Genomic DNA, 19581 nt, shown 5'->3' on the forward strand with positions numbered 1-19581 from the left:
CAGGTGAGGAGACTTTAGGGCCAGTTCTGAGTCTCAGGTTCCCCTGGTGCCTGCAGAGAAACAAATGCGAGTAATGCCAGTGCCTTTCTTTCCCTCCTGGCCCAGGAACTGGGCGGTTAGGAGCGTCCTCTAGCGGGGCTGCTGCGCGGGGGCGGGGAGGGGGCAGGTATGCAGGCCAGAGGGCTTCGCCTGGTTGTGGACTGCGGGTACCGGGTCAGGTGGCCGCGTGCAGAAGGCCTAGGACTCGGACGTGGGCTTTGGCACAAGCCCCCACCTGTTTGGTCCCCTAGGGCTTGGGCCCTTAATCCTGGAGAAGTTAGCCTTTCCTTTATGGACTGGGGCGGGGGGCAAGTTCTCCGCCTCTCCGGAGGAGGGGAGGAAGGAGGAGCCCAACGGGGCGTGTCTCCTGAGGGAGCGCAGCGCGCCCGGTGCGGCCCCCTAGGAAGTGGATTTAGCTGCTCCGGATCCAACCCCGCTTCCAGGTTTTCTCCCATCCCGCCCCTACCAGCTCCCGCCCGTCTCCAGCACCCCCTTACCCCCGCCCCCCCCCCATCGCCCGCCCCTACCCCTTGTGCCGCCCGCTGGGCCAAGTTTGCCTTGCGTCGCAGTGCACGCCGGCTAGTCAATCAGCCGCGGAGCTGAGGAGGGCACAACCGCGAGGCCGAGGGCTGAGTGAGCGAGCCGAGTGGAGTCAGGAGAGCGGAGCAGCGCCGGGCAGCCCGAGCCACGCGCATCGAGCGCCAGCCGCCGCGGCTCACACCCTCCGCGGCGTCTGCCGCCTTCCACTCCTTCCCTGCGTCCCTGACTCGCCGGCGGCCAGCTCGCCCCAATCACTGTCTTCGCGGAGCCCCGAGGTCACCGGTCCGCGCCTCCGCTCCGTTGGGCCGCGCACCGCCTCTACACCCTCCTACTACTCCTTCCCCAGCCGGGCGCCTGGCACTGGGGACCGTTGACTGACGCGCGAGGCCCAGCTCTACTTTTCGCCCCGCGTCTCCTCCTGCCGATCTCCTCCTCCTCCAACTTCTCCAACTCCCTCGCTCCACTCACGAGCCCCCGGCTCCGCTCCTCACGGCCCGCGCCTGCCACTTTACGTCCTGTCCCGAAGGTGGGAGCGCGTCAGTCCTGTCCGCACCATGGCACGGTTCGGCTTGCCCGCCCTTCTCTGCACTCTGGCCGTGCTCAGCGCCGCGCTCCTGGCTGCCGAGCTCAAGTCGAAAAGTTGCTCGGAAGTGCGGCGTCTCTACGTGTCAAAAGGCTTCAACAAGAACGATGCCCCTATGCATGAGATCAACGGTAGGTGGGAGGCCTGGGGGGCGGGGGGGGGGGTGAGCGCAGCGACGGGCGCCCGAGAAAAGGGGCCATAGAAGCCCCTCCGCCCCCCGCGCCGGGCGCAGGTAGCCAACAGGGAGAACTCGAGAGCGAGTCCCCGCGGCGTAGAAGGTTCCCGCTGACGCGGCGGCCCCCGGGGCGCTGCGAGTGGCGGGGCGCCCCCGAATTGCCCGTTGGTACTCTGGCACTCTGACCCTTCGCCCCCAGTCCCAGGAAGTCCCAGAGGACTCTGGTCCGCAGAGTGCGCGCCACCCGCTCCTTGGCCTTTTCCGGGTTGAACTTATTGCGGGGCTCCCCGCTTTGTTGTGTGGGTGACAAGAGGCCGGGTCGGGGTGGACGTAGCCAGTGGGGTGGTGGTGGGGAACCTTCTAGAGGTCGCCAGAGTACGGGGAGCTCAAAACGCGGGACTTGAATTGATGTTTCATTGATGTTATTTAAAAACCCTTTGCCCACCTCTTTCCCACTGCTGAGACGGATTAGTTTTAGTAGCTACAGCGGCTTTAGTAGTCGCCTTTAAAAAGCAAGACTCTCCACCCCTCCAAACATGACTTTTGGGAACTCTTCTGTTTTCCTGAAGGTGTTGGGCGAGATTTCCCCCTTTCTTTTTTTCTCACCTCATTTTAAGGGTTAATTGCACGTTGAATTACAAACCTTTGAAAAGACTGATTACAGGAAACCTGAATCTCGGCTAGGAGATGGTTATGCAAATAGAGACTGTTTAGCCTGTGAAAAAGTTCCCCGGATTTTGGCGCTTGGGGGTACTTGGAGGTATTTGTGAAAGCCCTTGGAGCGCCTGGGAGGCAGCTTTCAGGCCTGCGCCCTTCACCCCTCCCAAGGCCGGCAATGGCCAGGCGAGTCCCCTCTGGGTTGCACTCTCATTCTGAGAGGCCAACTGTTGCGTGCAGCCCCGCGGGCCGCGCTGGGGCCAGAGGCTGCGCAGGTAGCCCGTTTGCCCGGAGGGTTCAGAAAGAAATACGAATCTCGCTGGCTGGTGGCCAGAATAACCTAACGGAGAAGTGAGCGATTTGAGCTCAGGGGCCAAGCATTCATTCCGAACCTTTCATGGAAGTAAGCAGAGCAAGCCTTTGCCTCTAGGTTTTGGTCACTGGGGTGGGGCGGGCAGGGGGCCGGCAGTTGGCAAAGGAAATACTGTAATTTCAACCAGGCACTCCCAAAGGCTTAGGAAGACTTGGGGGTTATTTTTTGGAAGGACTATTAATAACCTTGGAGATTAAGTGCAGTCATCAATTACATATAAATTACAAAGGTAATTGAGGGAAGTTTCTGGGCTCTTTCCGAATGTAATCAGCAACTGTCTAGAAATAGAACCCAAGAAGTTGTTGAAGCAGCATAGAAGTCCACTGCACCTTGGCAGTTATCAAATAACTCACACACTACTGATTAGAGACTGTTTGCCCTTGAACTGCCTGTGTTTTGGGGAGCTCAAGTATGTCCTCACAGTGGCACGATTTTATTGGTGGTAGAGCTCTAAAAAGCCCTCTTTCTTTCCACTCTCCCTCCTTCCCAGGCAGAAAAAGTGAAGTGAACCAGCAGCCACTGAAGCTTGGGGGCTCCACAGGTCAGACCTGGGGTCTTTGTGCCCTGCATGGTTTGGGCCTGGGCCCAGCGGAGATGATTGGCGTGAAGGTTACAGTTGTCATTCCCACATTTTGAAGGGCTAGATGCAGTGATGCACTTAATGGGAGTGTGACAAGTTTTCATCTTCTTATCATGCAAACAATATGTGCCTTTGAGATAGACTGAAGGTATTCAGGGAGTGGGTTGTGAAATGGCCCTCCCCACTTTATCCAGCTTTGCTCTGTGCAGTCTCAAAGCTGCAGGACATCTTCCCCAGGCAGTATCTCAGGAAAAAGGAAGTTTGATGAGTGCTCAAGAGACTGTACCAGGTGTTCCCTTTGATTGTCATGATCCCCAGAAAACACCTGAGGAATACTTGGAATACTTTTGCGTGAATGTCTATCTGGACATTTTCCCTCCAAAGATAGGAGAGTTATTAGTGACCAGCAGCAGGAAATGGAAGCTAATGTGCTCACACCCAAAACATTTTATTCTTTTTGTCTTGTCCTTCATCTCCCTCCCAGGGCTGCTGCTTTTATTTCCCCTTTTGAATGACCTACTGGACTGCATTCTCCTGAGGAACAAAGGAAGTGCCTTTTTAGCTGGAATCCTTGGAAGACCACCAAGGATTTTAGCTCATGCAGTGCAATTTCGCACCACTTTCAACAATAACAAAAATGCATGACTGAATGGCTCAAAAATGTGGAGTGTTAGAGGCATTCATTTGAGTCTAGGACACTGTCACAACACAGACAGACCCAAGTAAATACCTTTAGACGGCCAGTATAGAAACAGGGTAATCTTTACCATCAGCCAGCCTGGCCTCTCCAGATGCATACATTAGCCTTGTCTTCCCTGGGCTACACTCATATAATTTTGGTCATTTTGGGGAGTAAAGTCAGTATAATGACTTGTATTCAGCTTATGTTTGAATGAATTACTTGTTGGGCACTTTCCCTGGTGTGTGTGTGTGGGGGGGGTATATATGTGTATTTAAATACAAAAGCCCAGGGGGACAATGTCTGGGTGCCTAGCCCAAGGTTAAGGTTTTGTTCCCAAGGGCCTTGCACTTGCCTTCTAGAGGTTTGAACAGGCTATAAGAATACTCCATGTTCTTAAAGTACTCTCAGTCTTTTTAGATCATAATTAAGATAATTTGATATGCTCTCAAGGGTGTCAGGGAGTACATCATGCTGACAGGGCTTCCAACTGAAGTCCTGCATGTACCCTTATACTTACCAAGTAATGGGTAGCTAAGATGCCGTGATCTTTAACACAAAGGGTATGTTTTTAGTTAGCTTTCAATGGGTATATTTTTTGGAGTACCTACTATGTGCAATATTTTGTGCTTGGCATAGTGGAAGAAAGAAGGGCAGGAAGGGCCTCTACCACCAAAGCCTTTCCTGATAGTAGAGATAAGCCATGCGCACACATAGTTGGAATAAAACATAGTGTGTGTTAAGTACTGTGTGAGTGGTACAGATGAGAAAGGAGTGCCCAGGAAGTTCCAAGGGAGAAGGGATTGGGACTCAAGTGTTAGCTAGGTAATGCTAGTTCACTAACAAAAAAATAATATTAAAAAGAAGTTTTAAAATCTAACCCTTTTCAGTGTGCCTTCCTCCATAAAGATGGGATAAAGGATATGCAACAATTGGTATTTTATTACTAATCTAATCTTTGTTGAAATTGTCTTTAAGAGTGAGACAGAAACATTCTTAAGTTTGTCAGAAGTCTCTTCCATAGTGACATTGAATGATGTCAACAAGAATTTTGTGTCCTAGTTGTGATTTTTGGAATTTTTGTTTCCTGTTCCCATCTATGTTCATGAACAATACACCTGTGAGTATGCTGGTGGGCACACACATACACAAATGTATGCCCTAAAGCAGGGGTGGGGAATATCTGGCCTTCCGGCAAAACCATTTGGTCTGGCCCTACCAAGGCATTAGGGGTGAGTTAATTAAATGTTTGACCAAATATAGCAGGTTAATTTTAAATTGATAATTTTCTATGGCCTGTGAATGATGTTAGAAATATCCAAATGGTCCTTGGCAGAAAAAAGGTTCCCCACCCCTGCTCTAAAGGATTCTGGGAACTATATAAGCTATGTTAGGATTACATGGAATAAAAGTGTGTGTGAGGGGAGAGGTAGGAATACTTTTTGCTACAGAGTTATTATACGTAAGACACAAAACATACATCTTCAATATTTGTATTCTCGCTTCCCCAATTTAAATAGGTGGATTGGATTTTACATAGAACTTGTGATCTTCTGTTGGAATCATCAGTTTGGCTCCCTGAATAAAACATGGTGTGTGTTAAGTACTGTGTGAGGGGTACAGATGGGAGAAAGTGCCCAGGAAGTTCCAAGGGAGAAGGGATTTGGGACACAAGTGTTAGCTAGGTAATGCTAGTTCATTAATAAAAAATAACATTTTTTATTAATATTCACTTGAGAAGAGGGTCTAATTGAGCCACAGGGCCTGTCAGTATAGAAATTGTCCCAAGTAGTATAGGAACTACTTCCTGGACATGCTCATAAAAAAAACTTAGTAAAAATTCTGGATTATGCAGCTCTATCTAGCATTAGAACATACAAATATAAAATGTTTTATTTAGCATAATTACTATTTTCCTTTCTGACTTACATTGGATTGCATGCAATTTCAGGATTAGCTAGAGACTAGACTGAGGAATGAAAAAGGAAATTTTTGTATTTACAAGGGAAACAATCAATGCTAACTTAATCAGTTGGAAGTGAGTCTCTGGCACCCCAATAACAGTAACTGTTTTATCACTGATGTTGTTTACATATGTGTTCACAAAAAAATGCATTTTGGCCTCATGAAAAGGGCTAGTAGCTATTGAGTGCTTTCTCTGGACCTGGTCACCCTAAGGGCTTTACATAAGACCATTTAAAATCCACAGCAATCATATGAAATCAGAATTATTACTTTCATCATCCCCATTTTACAGACAAGGAAACTGAGATCCAAAGGGACTTCTAAATATATTCCATCTCACAGCTAGGGAAATGGTAGAGGTAGGATTTGAATCTAGGTCTTATCTGACCCAGAGTATGGTCTGTGCTATGTTCTACAGATAGTAAGACAATAGTGTACCTTTGCAACTCCCATGAGGGCTAGTTTTAGAAATATAAGCTATGAGGGGATCATCAGTTAACTAGTAAACGACCCATCATCACAGCACTATTGTGATGCTGTAGTAGAGAGGAACCAATCCTGTCCTTTGCAGGCAACTTGTTATACCCAGACATAGATAATCTATTGTTAATCATAGAAGCAATATAAATTGTAATTCCTGGGCCATGTGGAACCAGTGATGGTTTCTGAGAAGGTAAATGTCGTTAGTTAATCTGTTTTAGGAAGATAGCTAGTGGCATAAAGGCAGGGAGAGCTGTTAGGGAGCGGTTTTAAATAATTCTTAACTGGTCTACCTGCCATTGGCTTGTTACTCTCCCATTCCACCCTGAACATTGCCAGCTTCATTTATTTACAGCAGTGTTTTGAGTGGAGTAATTTCTCTGCTTTGAGTTTCAATGGCTTCAAGTACCTCAAATGATACATTTACTGAGTCACTTCTGAATTTCTCTTTCTCCTAATTCCCTTCTTGAATTGGGTCCATGGTATTTGCACACAGTTATCTTGTATTACAGTTAATAGTATGTGCAGGCACACATGTGTCTTTGCAACTGTAAGTAACCTGAGGACAGAGATGGTAGCTCCTGGTGTTTTGTGTGCCCAACAGAACCATGTGCAATAGTTAAAACAAGTGAGGAGGGTGTGGAATGGCAGACAATTCCACATTCATTTCCAGGATACCAGTGTGATGATGGGATTATACTGCCTTGATAATAGATTGCCATCCCATGGTCTCTTGCACTCCTGGAAAACTTTTGGATCTCAGCTTCTGAAGAGAAATTTAGGGTTAAATCTCCATGATATCTAGACTAATAAAAGACAAAGATGCAAATTGATGGTCACTTCACAACACCCACCAGCCAATCAGGAGTGAGTATGCAAATTAACCTGGCAAAAATGTCGGGTTAATTTGCACACACAGGAGCCGAGCAGTTGGGGGTGGGGCGGCTGCTTGCGTGTGCTCTGGCACCAAGCGGGCCTGGGTCCTGGGGACAGGTGTCCTTGGGACCCAGGTCGCTTTGAGCCTGTAGGGCCACACGTAGGCCCAGAGTGGACGGGGTCCCAGAACAACCCCGGCCACTCCAGGCCTACGTGTGCAGGTGCCGAGCAGCTGGGAGCCGAGCGGGAACAGCCCCGGGACCCAGGTGCTCCGAGCCGGCGCCCACAAGCGGCCAGGGGAGGGGCGGGAACGTCCCCCACAGCAAGTGAGCAGACAGCAGGGCCCTGCTTGCCCCTGGCCATGGAGGCAAAGGGCAAGCAGGCCCCCACAGAGAGCAGACACCAGGGCCTGCGGTGGCGTCAAGCAGGCAGGTCTGCAGAGAGGAGAGAACCACAGGAAGCAGGCCTAAGCCATCAGTAGGACAACCCTGAGGGCTCCCAGATTGGAGAGGGTGCAGGTCGGGCTGAGAGATGCACCCACCCCCCGCCCCTGTGCACAAATTTCATGCACTGGGCCCCTAGTGTTGGTTTAATGTGGAGAATATTTTTATTCTTTTGGGGGTGTATTTGTCTTTACCACTTCATCAATAACCAAGTGTTACAGGAATTTTTCAAAAAGATTCAGAATTGAGTTTTTCTTCCCACTTTGAGTTATATAATATATATTGATTTCAGAGGAAGGGAGAGGGAGAGGGAGAGAGAGAGATAGAAACATCAGTGATGAGAGAGAATCATTGATTGGCCTCCTGCATGCCTCCCAGTGGGAATCAAGCCCACAACCCAGGCATGTGCCCTGACCAGGAATCGGACCTTGACCTCCTGGTTCATAGGTCGACGCTCAACTACTAAACCACACCCATAGGGTGAGTTACATACTTCTTTAAGTAACAATCAAGACTTTTGTGATTAGGCAATTTAGAACAAATTTAGAAGTATAATTTAACACATTAGATTTAAGATATAGAGCTGTTCAATGCACATTGGTTAACTTTTTAAAAATAAAACGACTTTATTTTCATAACTGAACAGGAACACAGACTTAAAGATACCAGAAATTTTTATATAAGCAGACATACTAAAATCCGAACAAGTAAGAACTAGCATTTTTAGTTCCTCTTGGTTAAACATCTGTTGCTTACTATAGAGAACATGAAAGTGCAGAAAATTCATGAAGCGATTCCATCCTGGAGGTAATTTGAAATATTATATTTAAGTTCTGATGCATTTAATTCAGCAATCTGGTGGTAAAGAAAAATCAAAGAGATCTATCAGCCAGGTATTCAACTTTGGAAAAAGAAACTCTAACAAATGTTAGAAATTAGGAAAAAAATTGAATGGAAGAGTTTAAAAAGTCAATAACCTCCAGGAAGCCTGGAAACTATGTAAAAACATCTTATTGGAAGCCCAGATAAATGTGTGCCAGACATCAAAAAGACCAGCTGCTTGGGGGAAGAAAAAAAGAACCCTGCATGACTAACTGGCAGAGTAAAAGAGGCTGCTTCAGGGAAAAAGGCATCTTTCACAAAATGGAAAGAGTTTAAGCCAAGAGAAGATGGAAGTCCATAAAGTATGGCAGAGCAGGTACAAACTAGAAGTTAAGTGAGCCAAAAGAGAATTGGAGGTGATAGAACTTAAGTGGGCTGAAAGAGAATTGTAGGTAAACCTGGCAAGGGATTTGAAAGGCGGCCAAGTGATGATAATGGTGAAAAGGATGGGCTGAGTCTAACTTATCAGAGGAAAAGTAATGGCTTTAAGGGGAACCATGCCTGATTAAACTCCCAAAGGTTTTTGAGAAAAAAGAAGGGATACTATAGGGAAGCAGACATACATAGCTTAGGTTTCCAAGAATTATGCAATAGGATTCCAAGGCAAAGAATATTCAGAAAGTGCATTTACTTTGGGACAAGTGGGGATGTTGGTTTAGTGAGGATAGAAAATAATAGAGAGAAGACAAACCTCATTTATCTACTCCTAGATAGAGTAGTTTACATGGAGAGGACATGGTTTCCTGGAATGAGCAGTTCTAACCTACCTCTGTGGCAAATTAGTTGTTTGATACCTTTGGTGAGGTTTTTTTTCTCCTTTGTCTGAAAAAATGTGAGGGGGTATTAGAATGCTGGATTAGGTCAGGGATTCTTAACCCTGGCTACACATTAGAACCACCTGGAGAGCTTTTAAAATCCTATGTCTGGGCACCACCCCAGACTAATTAAATCATACATTCTGGCAGTGTAACTAGGTCATGGTAATTTTTTAAGAGCTCCCTAGTGGTTCTGATGAGCAGCTACACTTAGAGCCACTACCCTAGATGATCTCTGATGTCCCATCCATCTCTGAGATTGTGATTCTAAATTTTCCAATGAAATTCATCACAAAGTGTTATCTCAGTATAGAGCTTTAATTTAGACTCAGTGCATGCTTGTGTTAATTTTGACTAACTTGGAGTTAAGAGGAAGGTTTGTCAACTTGGAAAAACATATTTTTAATCAAGATTTAGTATATGCCGCCGAAACCGGTTTGGCTCAGTGGATAGAGCGTTGGCCTGCAGACTCAAGGGTCCTAGGTTCGATTCCGGTCAGGGGCATGAACCTTGGTTGTGGGCACATCCCCAGTAGGGGGTGTGCAAGAGGCAGCTGATTGATGTTTCTCTCTCATCGATGTTTCTAACTCTCTATCCCTCTCTCTTCCTCTCTGTGGAAAATCAATAAAATATATTTAAAAAAAAGATTTAGTATATGCCATAACCAGTGATGATTTGCTGAGGGTAGAGAAATAAGACTAGGGTATTGGAAGTGCTTTGGAGAGAACGGAATCCAGCCTTGTCATGTATTGATTAGGTGTCAGTGTGCTGGGTGATATTTTTCCCCTTTCTTTTTATTGATAAAATAAAAAAATCTCTTTATCCCTTACTTTAATGTCCTCTTTGCCATGTGTTTATTCTCTTCAAGTATCTTATCAAGAAATAGAAGTACGGTAAATCCCTAGGCTTGTGGCCGGCACAGCCATCCAGAACACAGCTGGGAATGTGGAAGTAAGCAGGAAAGCTAAATGATGGAAACAGCTGTCATGAAGCCCTTGCATTCTATCTACTTGGAAAAAGCCTTCAGAAATTTATCATCTGCAATCATTGAATGAAGAGCTCTTCATCAATAGCAGAATGCTAGGTGCTGGGGATTCAAATAGGTTTAAAACAAGAAACAAGCTTATCAGGTGCTTACATTCCAATTAGGTAGATAGGGTTTAAAAAGGGAAGATAAAGTTTAGGTTATATAGATTCTCCTGTCATGGCTGGTTAGAAGTAAAAAGTAGTGCTGGTTGGGGAGTGGAGGGGTCAGAGGAAGGTATGCTTTATTTATTTATTTTTAATATTTTTTTATTGTTGATTTCAGAGAGGAAGGGAGAGGGAGATATAGAAACATCAATGATGAGAGACAATCATTGATTGGCTGCCTCCTACATGCCTCACACTGGGGATCCAGCCCACAACCCGGGCATGTGCCCTGACGAGGAATCAACCAGAACCTCCTGGTTCATAGGTTGACACTCAACCACTGAGCCATGCCAGCTGGGCGAGGAAGGTATGCTGTTAGAGGTGGGCAAGGTAACATATGGGAGAAGTGACCAATGCCAGTGTGAAACAGAGTGGGGTGACCAGAAGTTGAAAAATAGACCCAGAACTTACTGATCTTGGCAATTTGAGACATTTTAGGAGGGGTGAATGCTCTGAGGTACCTTTAGTATGTTTCAGGATAGTATTAAATAATTATTTGGTATATTCTGATTTCAAAGTTTAGAAAGTTTTATTTAGAAAGAGGGAGCATATTTAAAATACAAAAATTGCTCTTGAAAAAGGAAAGTTAAGTAAACTTAACATTTACTGGTACCTGTTTAGAGCACCCAGTTTCCCAATAGTGCCAGATCAATAAGGAGTGAATTCTATGTGCTACTTTGCCCTTTCTGTAAAAAATAGGTTAAAGTATTAATTCAGAGGCTTATTCACTTCAGAAATTTTGGTTGGTGATTTTGTTCCTTAGCACCTTCTCTTCTAAGCCTTCTAGAACATCTGGGTTATATGTAGTTCCTAATACTGTCTGCTGTGCTCAGCTTGGGAAACTTACATTCTGACCTGAAGTCACAAGAGGCAAGAGTTGGTTTTTAGTTACAGGTGACAGGTTTAAATATTTGAATATTGGTTTCCCTTTCAAACATTTACCAAACTAAGTAAATGTATAATCATAATTAAAGAAACACTAGAAGTTACAGATAGGAGTGCTGTATTAAAAATGAGGATATATTTGATGGTCCTTGTCTCTGACCTTGTGGTTATTTGAACGCTAAAAAAAGCTCTTCTTGCCCAACCATGCCTGATCTGAGGGGCCATATATCTCTAATTTATATCACATGGCATGGCACATGGTAGGTGTTTGAGAAATGTTTTCAATTCAAAAATAGGTTTAAACATGATTTTTGAATTTTGTATTCATTTTAAGAATGGATATTTTTATTCAATCCCCTTTGAATTTAATTAAGCTATATAGTTTCTTTTAAAATTTTGAATACATTCAGTCTTGGATGCCTAAGTAAGAAAGGGAAAATAATCTTTTTTAAAAACCTAGAATATAGTGTTATTTATTCCTTGGCTTGCTTAGAAGTAGGATATGAGTATTTCATGTGGTTTGTTTTAATCCTGGTAGACATGGTTTCTTCTTAGATTGTCTATACTAGACATTAACAGAAACTTAGCTGTACCTGCAGAGGTGCTTGTAGAAAAAGAGAGGCTGCATTGGCTCCTATTCCTTGCTTCAGCTTTTCTGCCAGGTGCTCACTTCCCTCTTCTCCAGGAAGCTTAGGTCAGGCCCCAGGCAGGATTGCTGTCTCTGTCTAGTCTAGCCCAAGGTCACCTGGTCTCAGCTTCATCCCAGCCATTCTTTTCATGCTAGTCCTTTCTTCTCATGGCTACTTTGTCAGTTGACTTTCTATAGCCTCTTTCAGCCTGGTTTCATTCTTGTATGTTGGGCTTCTGTCTACAGGAGTAGACTGGAAGTGGTTTGTTTTGGACTGCAGAGGTTTTCTTAGTTCTCCAAACCCTTGACGTAGGCATTCCAGCAAGCATTAGCCGCAGAATATTTTTTTCCCTTCAGTTATTGTTTCTTTCCACCACATGGTTTGTCTCCATTGAGTTTTCAGTCTGGTGTTTGGGTAAAGAGGAAAACAAAGCACTGTGTCCTTGCAAACTGTAGTGTAAAGCATGTGGTTAACAGTTACTACTTGCAGTGGTCCAGTCTGAGTGGGAGTATCATTTTTCTTGGCAGTCACTTCACAGCAAGTCCTGCTTCTTTGGTGCCAGAATAAGCAGTCATTACATTCCTTACAATTTATAGTCAAATTATTGTCTACTATTGTTAAAATTGCCTTAATTATAGAATATTTCCCCATGCTAAGATTTTAAAAAGCAAAAAGGACAGCTTTTAACTGGTGTACTTTAGAAATAGTCCTTAAAAATCACTCCCTGCCTGGGATGTTGAAGGCTATGATGAGGAATAGTTTTTTTGTGTGCATTTATGGAGATAATTTTTTTAAAGGGGAGGTGTGCAGTGGGATCACTTTAAACTGAATTTGAACTAAATGTCTCCAGATGGCTGGATGGTTAATATTCTGCCTTGTTTATCCCCAGTTCATAATTAACTTTTTTTCCCCTGTCCCTTTGGGTCCCATGGGCCTGGGCACACTCTGGGAAGAAGATTCTACTGGTGAGAGGTGGATTGATCATTAAGCAGTATGGCAATTTTAGAAGATGGTTTCATATCTTTCAAGTTGGAAGACAAATGAAGAAATCACCACTTTACCAAATAAGGGATTGTGTCAGTTTTCTTGTGATCTGAACAAAGATTTGGAAATGTTCTGTTTAGACAATCTCTCATAATCTCTGCCTTTGGGCTCTGCTTTCAAGATAATATCCAGAATCTGTCTTCCTCTTCCCACCTTGACAATTACTAGCCTGATCTCATTCCCCATAATCTCTTGCCTGGATTATTGCAGTTGCCTCTAGCTAGTCTCTGCTCTGGCTCTTGTTCCACTCACCCCAGGCTATTCTCAACACACCAGCCAGTACCATCCAACTCTGTTAAATCTTACTCTGTTAAATCTAATTCCAAATCATATAATTTCTCTGCTCAAAATGCTCCAACTGCCCCTCTTGCCATCCAGAGTGAATGCCAAAGTTTACGAGGCTTTACACGATCTGCTCATTGCCCCCTCCCATGGCAGTTTACACTATATTCTTCCCTGTCCCTGTTCCTCAAGCACACCAGGCACACTCAGAGGGGCCTTTGCACTTATTCTCAGTACCTAGAGCACTGCTCCCAGATAGCAAGCAGCATCGCTCACTTCATCACATGTTTCAGGGCTTTGCTTACCTATCACCTTAATGGAGAAGCCTTTCCTGACCTCTACATGAAGTTGAATGCTCCACAATACACTTTGCCCTGCTCTTTCTCCGCTTTATTCTTTGCAGTTCTCACCATCTGACCTGAGGGCGGGGACTCTGCCTCTTTTATTCACTGCCCTTATACCCAATGTCCAGCACACCATTTGACACTTAAAAATGTTTGTTGAATGAATACATAAAACAGTACTCCTTGCAAATAGGATGTTCTTAGTAGAAGCTTTCAGAGGGCACAGCTGACTCTTTAGGACTTAGGAGTGTGAGGCTACACATTTGAACCTCCATCTGTAGAAAGAGCCTGTCTAGTAAATAGTTGCTGAATTCATTTAGCAATTGTTTACTGAGTGCCTACTAATTGCCAAGCATTATGCTAGGCCCTGGAGATAATGCAGTGATCAAAAAGCACAATAGGCCAGGCCTCACACTCTTGGAGCTCACAGTCTAAATAGGGAGACAGATATTGACTCAGGAATTCTTCAAATAAGTACTTTGTGACAGTTGTGATAACTATTTCCAAGGAGCAGCACTTGATGAGTGATAATCGGGGTGCAAAGTAGTGTTCTTGAACATGTAGAGTCTGCATTTAGGCCCATGTGGCTCTTCTCATTTCCTAGGAATAGTGCTTTTTATGTGACACTTGAATGGCCAGCACCTGTTTCTCACAGTGGGTACAGGTTAATTCTAGAGTACTTAGTGGAGCAGTGCAAGGGAGATGGGCCTAAGTGAGGTTAACATGGAGTACTTTTCAGTGGTTATAGACCTTGGCCATCATTTTAGGAATTGGGCTTACACCAGAAAGTGAAAGTGAACTGTTGTGTCACTTTGCATTATTGTTTTCTCTTGTCGGAGTGGTCTGCAGAGGAACGACCACAGTACTCTGAGTATAAAAGCCTTCTGGCTTGTCCTGGCTGGGTAGCTTAGTTGGTTACAGCATCATCCCAATACACCAACGTCAAATTGATGTTTCTCTCCCTCTCTCCCCCCTCTCAAATCAATCAATAAGTAAAATTTAAAAAACCTTCTGGCTTTTGTGAAAGGTCAGTATCTACTCTCATTTCCATAGAGACCACAGAAATACTTTTTTCAATGGTGAGTGGCTCAAAACGAAACCCTCTAGCCCAGCAATGATTGTTACAGGAGAAGTTTGGTTCAGCAACAGATGCATCTGTCAATTGGTAGCAGGATTCCTTCTCTTCCCCAAACCTTTATTAACTAGAGGCCTGATGCACAAAATTCGTGCAAGGGGCTCGGCCCTTGCAGTCACAGTGGCTTGCCTCAGCCCTCACAGCCCCGGCTTTGTCCAGAAGGTCATGAGGAAGGACATCCAGTCTAATTAGCATATTACGCTTTTGTTATTATAGACGGTGACCAAATGTATAGGTTGCCAAAAGGAGAGGAGGACCCTGGCTGTGGGGAACAAGTGCAGAAGCTGCCAAGGAGATAGGATTGTAAGCAAATGCAGCCTGAGTGATAAGTGTTTGCAGTTACAAAAGGATGGGAAAGGAGCCTTCCTTGCCATACACTGAGGCTCTGAGAACAGGGATTTCCCCATTTCAAGTAAGATTATTTTTTTTTGGAATTTTATTTTATTGTTAATGGAAATATAATGGATGATTTCCAGAATTTTAGATGAATATTGCAGATAAAAATAGGGCCCTGTTTTTGTTAATTTGTTCAGAAATTTAAAGCTCTGATGAGGTACTCTGAGGGTGCAATATATGTAGGCACCACCTTGCGTGCCTGGCAGTTTTACCTAGAGGTACATGAGTAGTCCTGAGATCCTGGTATTCTCAGTGTTTCCTGGTTACAACCCACTTTTTTTAGCCATCTTCTAATCTAGGCCCCTTGTGTTACACCAAGAGTAGACTACATTACATTGCAATGACAGAGGCTGGATCACCAAGTTCTCCACTTAATGCAGTGAACTGACTGCATGGTAGTGAATTGGGTGCATAGTTTGTGTGCAGGGATCAAGTCTTACTTAGATATGCAGATTTAGGTGTGCCTATTATGAAGATTGTGGCATATGCCGTGGTTTAAATACTATTATTATAAGGATAAACCACCCGATTAAGAATAGAAATAAGCATTTTGTTTCCTGTTGTCTAATCAACCTAATGATCCATATACTATGAAGTAGTCATGGTGTGGACTAAGATATGTGAGTTCATGAAAGGACAAACCAATCCTTAGCTATCTAAACATAGCTTTAACTTTAGGGGGAAGTGATTAATTTGTCTCTGTTTTTATTTTTAAAAGACACAGCATATACCATTTTCACCAGTAACCTCTTAATGTTTCTTTTGGAGCCCTGACATTTTCTTGGTTGCTACTAAACTCAAGAATGAAGTAAAATACAACGAAATTCTGGGGTAATGGAGGCTGATGCTTATCCTGTTTATCTATGTTAGTTGTGTAGTAAAAGATTTTGCTGAGCAAATGAGTAGTGTAAATATGATATTAGGAGATATTTAACACCTATATAGGAGGAGAGAGTATTTCCAGACACCTCAGGAATAGCCATTTCATTTTTTAAAACATGTTTTTATTGATTTCAGAGAGGAAGGGAAAGGGAGAGAGAGATAGAAACATCAATGATGAGAATCGTTGATCTGCTGCCTCCTGCATGCCCCACACTGGGGAGCAAGCCCACAACCCAGGCATGTGCCATGACTGGGGAATCCAACCGTGACCTCCTGGTTCATAGGTCTGTGCTCAACCACTGAGCCACACTGGCCAGGCAGGAACAGCAATTTTAATTCAAATCATTGTGTTAATTATAAATGTGTATATTTATTAAAGTAGGTCTCTAAATTACTTTAGTTGACAATACTTCCCTGGTGTGTGTGTGTGTGTGTGTGTGTGTGTGTGTGTGAAATTTGTGTATGAAAGTGATGTTTGCATTTCTTTATTCCTTCCCAGTAGTCAAACTTATAGATGATTTTTCTGTAATTGGCCATATTAACATGAGAGACTAATTAATGGCAGCTATGCTGTTAGTAATAAGGTATTTGTTTTCCTTCTTGAAGTCCCAGCCACTGTTGTATCCTCATATTTTGCAGAAAGGAAAAAAAATCAAACACCAGAATTGAGATGTGTTCTTAATATGAAAGGAATGCCAGCTGATTGCTTAGAATAAAGGGAAATGATTACATTTGGTGTGGTTATTAATTTTAGAAATGCCTTTGAATCTGTTACATGCTTGAGTGTTATGCCAATGTTTTGTGATTTCCTGGGTTGACATTTAAGAAATGTAGATTTAGAGCCTACATTTTGCCAAATATTAATTGACTCAAGTATTTAAGTATTTTTCTTAACAAAAATTGGCAGTAAAGGAGTTTTCCACCATTTTCAACAGTTACTTGATGTGTGATCGGAGTTAAGTCAAACCTTAAAGTTTATAATATTGTATGTTTAGTAGTATATGCTCTTGAAGAAAGTATATCCTCAATTGCGGACAGTTTTCAAGGGACCATTACAATGTACTTAAAGTATTTCAATTGTGATAGTCATTCTTTGCAAAATAAAGGTAACTTTTTATCATTAATTTAAATAAGGAATAAGAGCAGGACATTTTACTCAGGTAAATGTAAAATGTTGGAGATTTCTTCAAATACCACATACCTTAAGTATGTTTCTTAGTTGTATTGAATTTTGTCCACTGAAACATTGGACTTTATGCTCAGGTTTCTTTTTAAACAATTTATTATGACCTTGACCAGACCTTTCTCATCTCCTCTCTCTTCTCTTCCTTTCCCAATATTTATTTTGTTTAATCAGTCAATATTGATATATTTTCATTAAAAAAGAAACAACCAAGAAGTGACTAACCTGGTTATTTCTTCAGCCCTCTAATTGCTTTACTAATGGAAATCTGTTGATCCCTTAAGGGTGCAGTTTTAAAAGGAACTAGGGACTAATTTTTCAACCATAATGTCTTGAATTCTTAATCCTGAAACTTTAACGAGTCACGTCATTTTCTTCCAATGCTTTAAAAATGTAATTGTAATATAAACCCTACTTACTTAAAAATATTTAATCCATATTTAGTAAGATCTCTACAATCATAAAAATAATTGTTACTAATTGTTATTTTAATAACAATAAATAGCATTTATTGACCTCTCACAATGGGTCTTTTTTGAGTTCATTATGTAGATTAACCCATTTATATAAACAGAAGAGAAAAAGGCTCATGGAAGAAGGATGGGATAAGGAATTTTAAAAGCAAGCTATTACAGAGAATGAGCCATCATTTGTCCAGTAGTCATCCAGATAACTGAGATAAAACAGGATACCAAACTGGTTTGGTTATGCATTTCCCACTTATCTGATAAAAAGAAAGAACAGTTCTTCAGGCAAGACATTTTCTTGTTGATGCTAAATCTGGAAAGAATTTACTATATAGGTTCTTATGTAAAAGACATTATTAAACAGTATAATAGTGTCGTCAAAATGATTTCATTTCTTGTACTGTTCTCCCATAAAACCCAAAGAAATAATGTTTGAGAAATTCAGTCAGGCTTTTATGTGTATGGGATTGTCTTCAGTGTAAAGAATCAAACTCCTCCTACTTCTCCTTTTTTGTATATGAATTCTTATCTCTTGGTCTCTGATTATGAACTCTCCTGATAAGTAGCTCATAAAACCATAACAGCAAATACAGCTACCTGCAATGGCCAGAAAACCAGGAAGACTTACGTACCAGGGGACTTGAGAGCCTGTGGGCTGACTCCATTTCAGATCTTGGAATTGAAACCATTTTGGGGCTCTGGAAGGCACCTGTGCTTTTCAGCCATTTTTATTCTCTCTGCCTTAACTCTGCTATCAGGACTTTGTACCTGGTACTAAGAGTTGTCACAGTGTCATTTGGCTTCCAGAGATATTGGTTTATGGTAGGTTAATTTTTTTCCAATTGAAAGGATGATATAACAATAATAAAGAGTAACTTCTATATCATTTGCATATCATAGCCCAATCCCTATTCACATGTATACATTTTTACGTGGCTTAAATTGTAGTATATACTACTTGGTACATCTGCTATTTTTAATATAACATGAAATTATAAAAATGCTTTTATAGGTCTATACAATTAAATTCTTCATTCAGATGGCTGCATAATATTTCCCTGAAGTTGATGTGCCATAGTATGGTCATTTAGATTATTTTTGGTGGTTTGAAGGTGTATGTGGTGTGTGTGTGTGTGTGTGTGTGTGTGTGTGTGTGTGTGTGTGTTTGGTTTTATATTGAGCACAACAAAGATCATCATTCCTAATGAATTTGGCTTCTATTGAATAACTTTCTTAAGTTAAATGTTATGATGTTTCTTATTTTTTTTTAAATTTATCTTTATTGTTGAAGTATTACAGATGCCCCCCTTTTACCCCATTACTCCCCCATCCCCCCAGGTCTTCAATGTACTACTATCTGTGTGCATGGGTTCTGCGTATATGCATATAAGTTCTGTTGTGTGTTTTTTCCATTTCACAAGATTTAAAAGAAGGAAACATTCATCCTCCTTGTGCCTAAAGCCTAATCTAACTGCAGCACACACCAAGCTCCTCTATTCCAGGTATGCAGGGAAGGGAAATGAGAAGAAATCTGAGGTTTTAACCCAGGGACTTGGTCAGTTCTAAGAGTTGTTGGTTTTTTCTTCCCAGCGTTTCTCAGATGCACCCTCTCTGAGCTCTTGCCAGGAACCTGCATCTAAAAACTTAGTTCAGCAATATTACCATAAAAAGCTAAAATATTGGCTGGTGGGAGTGGGTTTTAAATCTGAAGGCAGTACAAATTAGTTTCTTAAAGGACAGTGCCTTTTTCTGTGGTTTGTCTACCTTGTGGGTCGTTTCCCACATGTCTGTGTTTCTCACTTTAAAAAAACAAAACAAAACCCTTCCTAAAGCATTTGTCATCTGAACAGAACTTCCTAGAAAGCAGTGTCATTGCTTCTAAAAGGAGAGGCTGGTAATAACCCTCCATTCTCCCTCCTCTCCCACTTTTTTTACAATGAAATGATTTTATGACTATTAGTTGTGAAATGGCTTAATTCAGCTTCTTATTCTTTATGGAAAATAACTTTGCTATGCCTAATGTCTGTCTCTGGTCAAAGGGCGTTTCCTATGTCAT

General features: G+C 42.6%; 1 protein-coding gene across 1 annotated transcript in view; it reads left to right on the forward strand.

Moving 5' to 3' along the window:
- Nucleotides 1–614: 614 nt before the first annotated feature.
- GPC4 (glypican 4) overlaps nt 615–19581 on the forward strand; it is a 122879-nt gene continuing 103912 nt past the window's right edge. Inside the window, exon 1 of the mRNA XM_008156953.3 lies at nt 615–1293. Coding sequence (XP_008155175.1) covers nt 1134–1293 — 160 coding nt within the window. The 5' untranslated portion in view covers nt 615–1133. The remainder of the gene's footprint in view (nt 1294–19581) is intronic.

The sequence above is a fragment of the Eptesicus fuscus genome, chromosome 1 (assembly GCF_027574615.1).
Source record: "Eptesicus fuscus isolate TK198812 chromosome 1, DD_ASM_mEF_20220401, whole genome shotgun sequence".
NCBI lineage: Eukaryota > Metazoa > Chordata > Mammalia > Chiroptera > Vespertilionidae > Eptesicus > Eptesicus fuscus.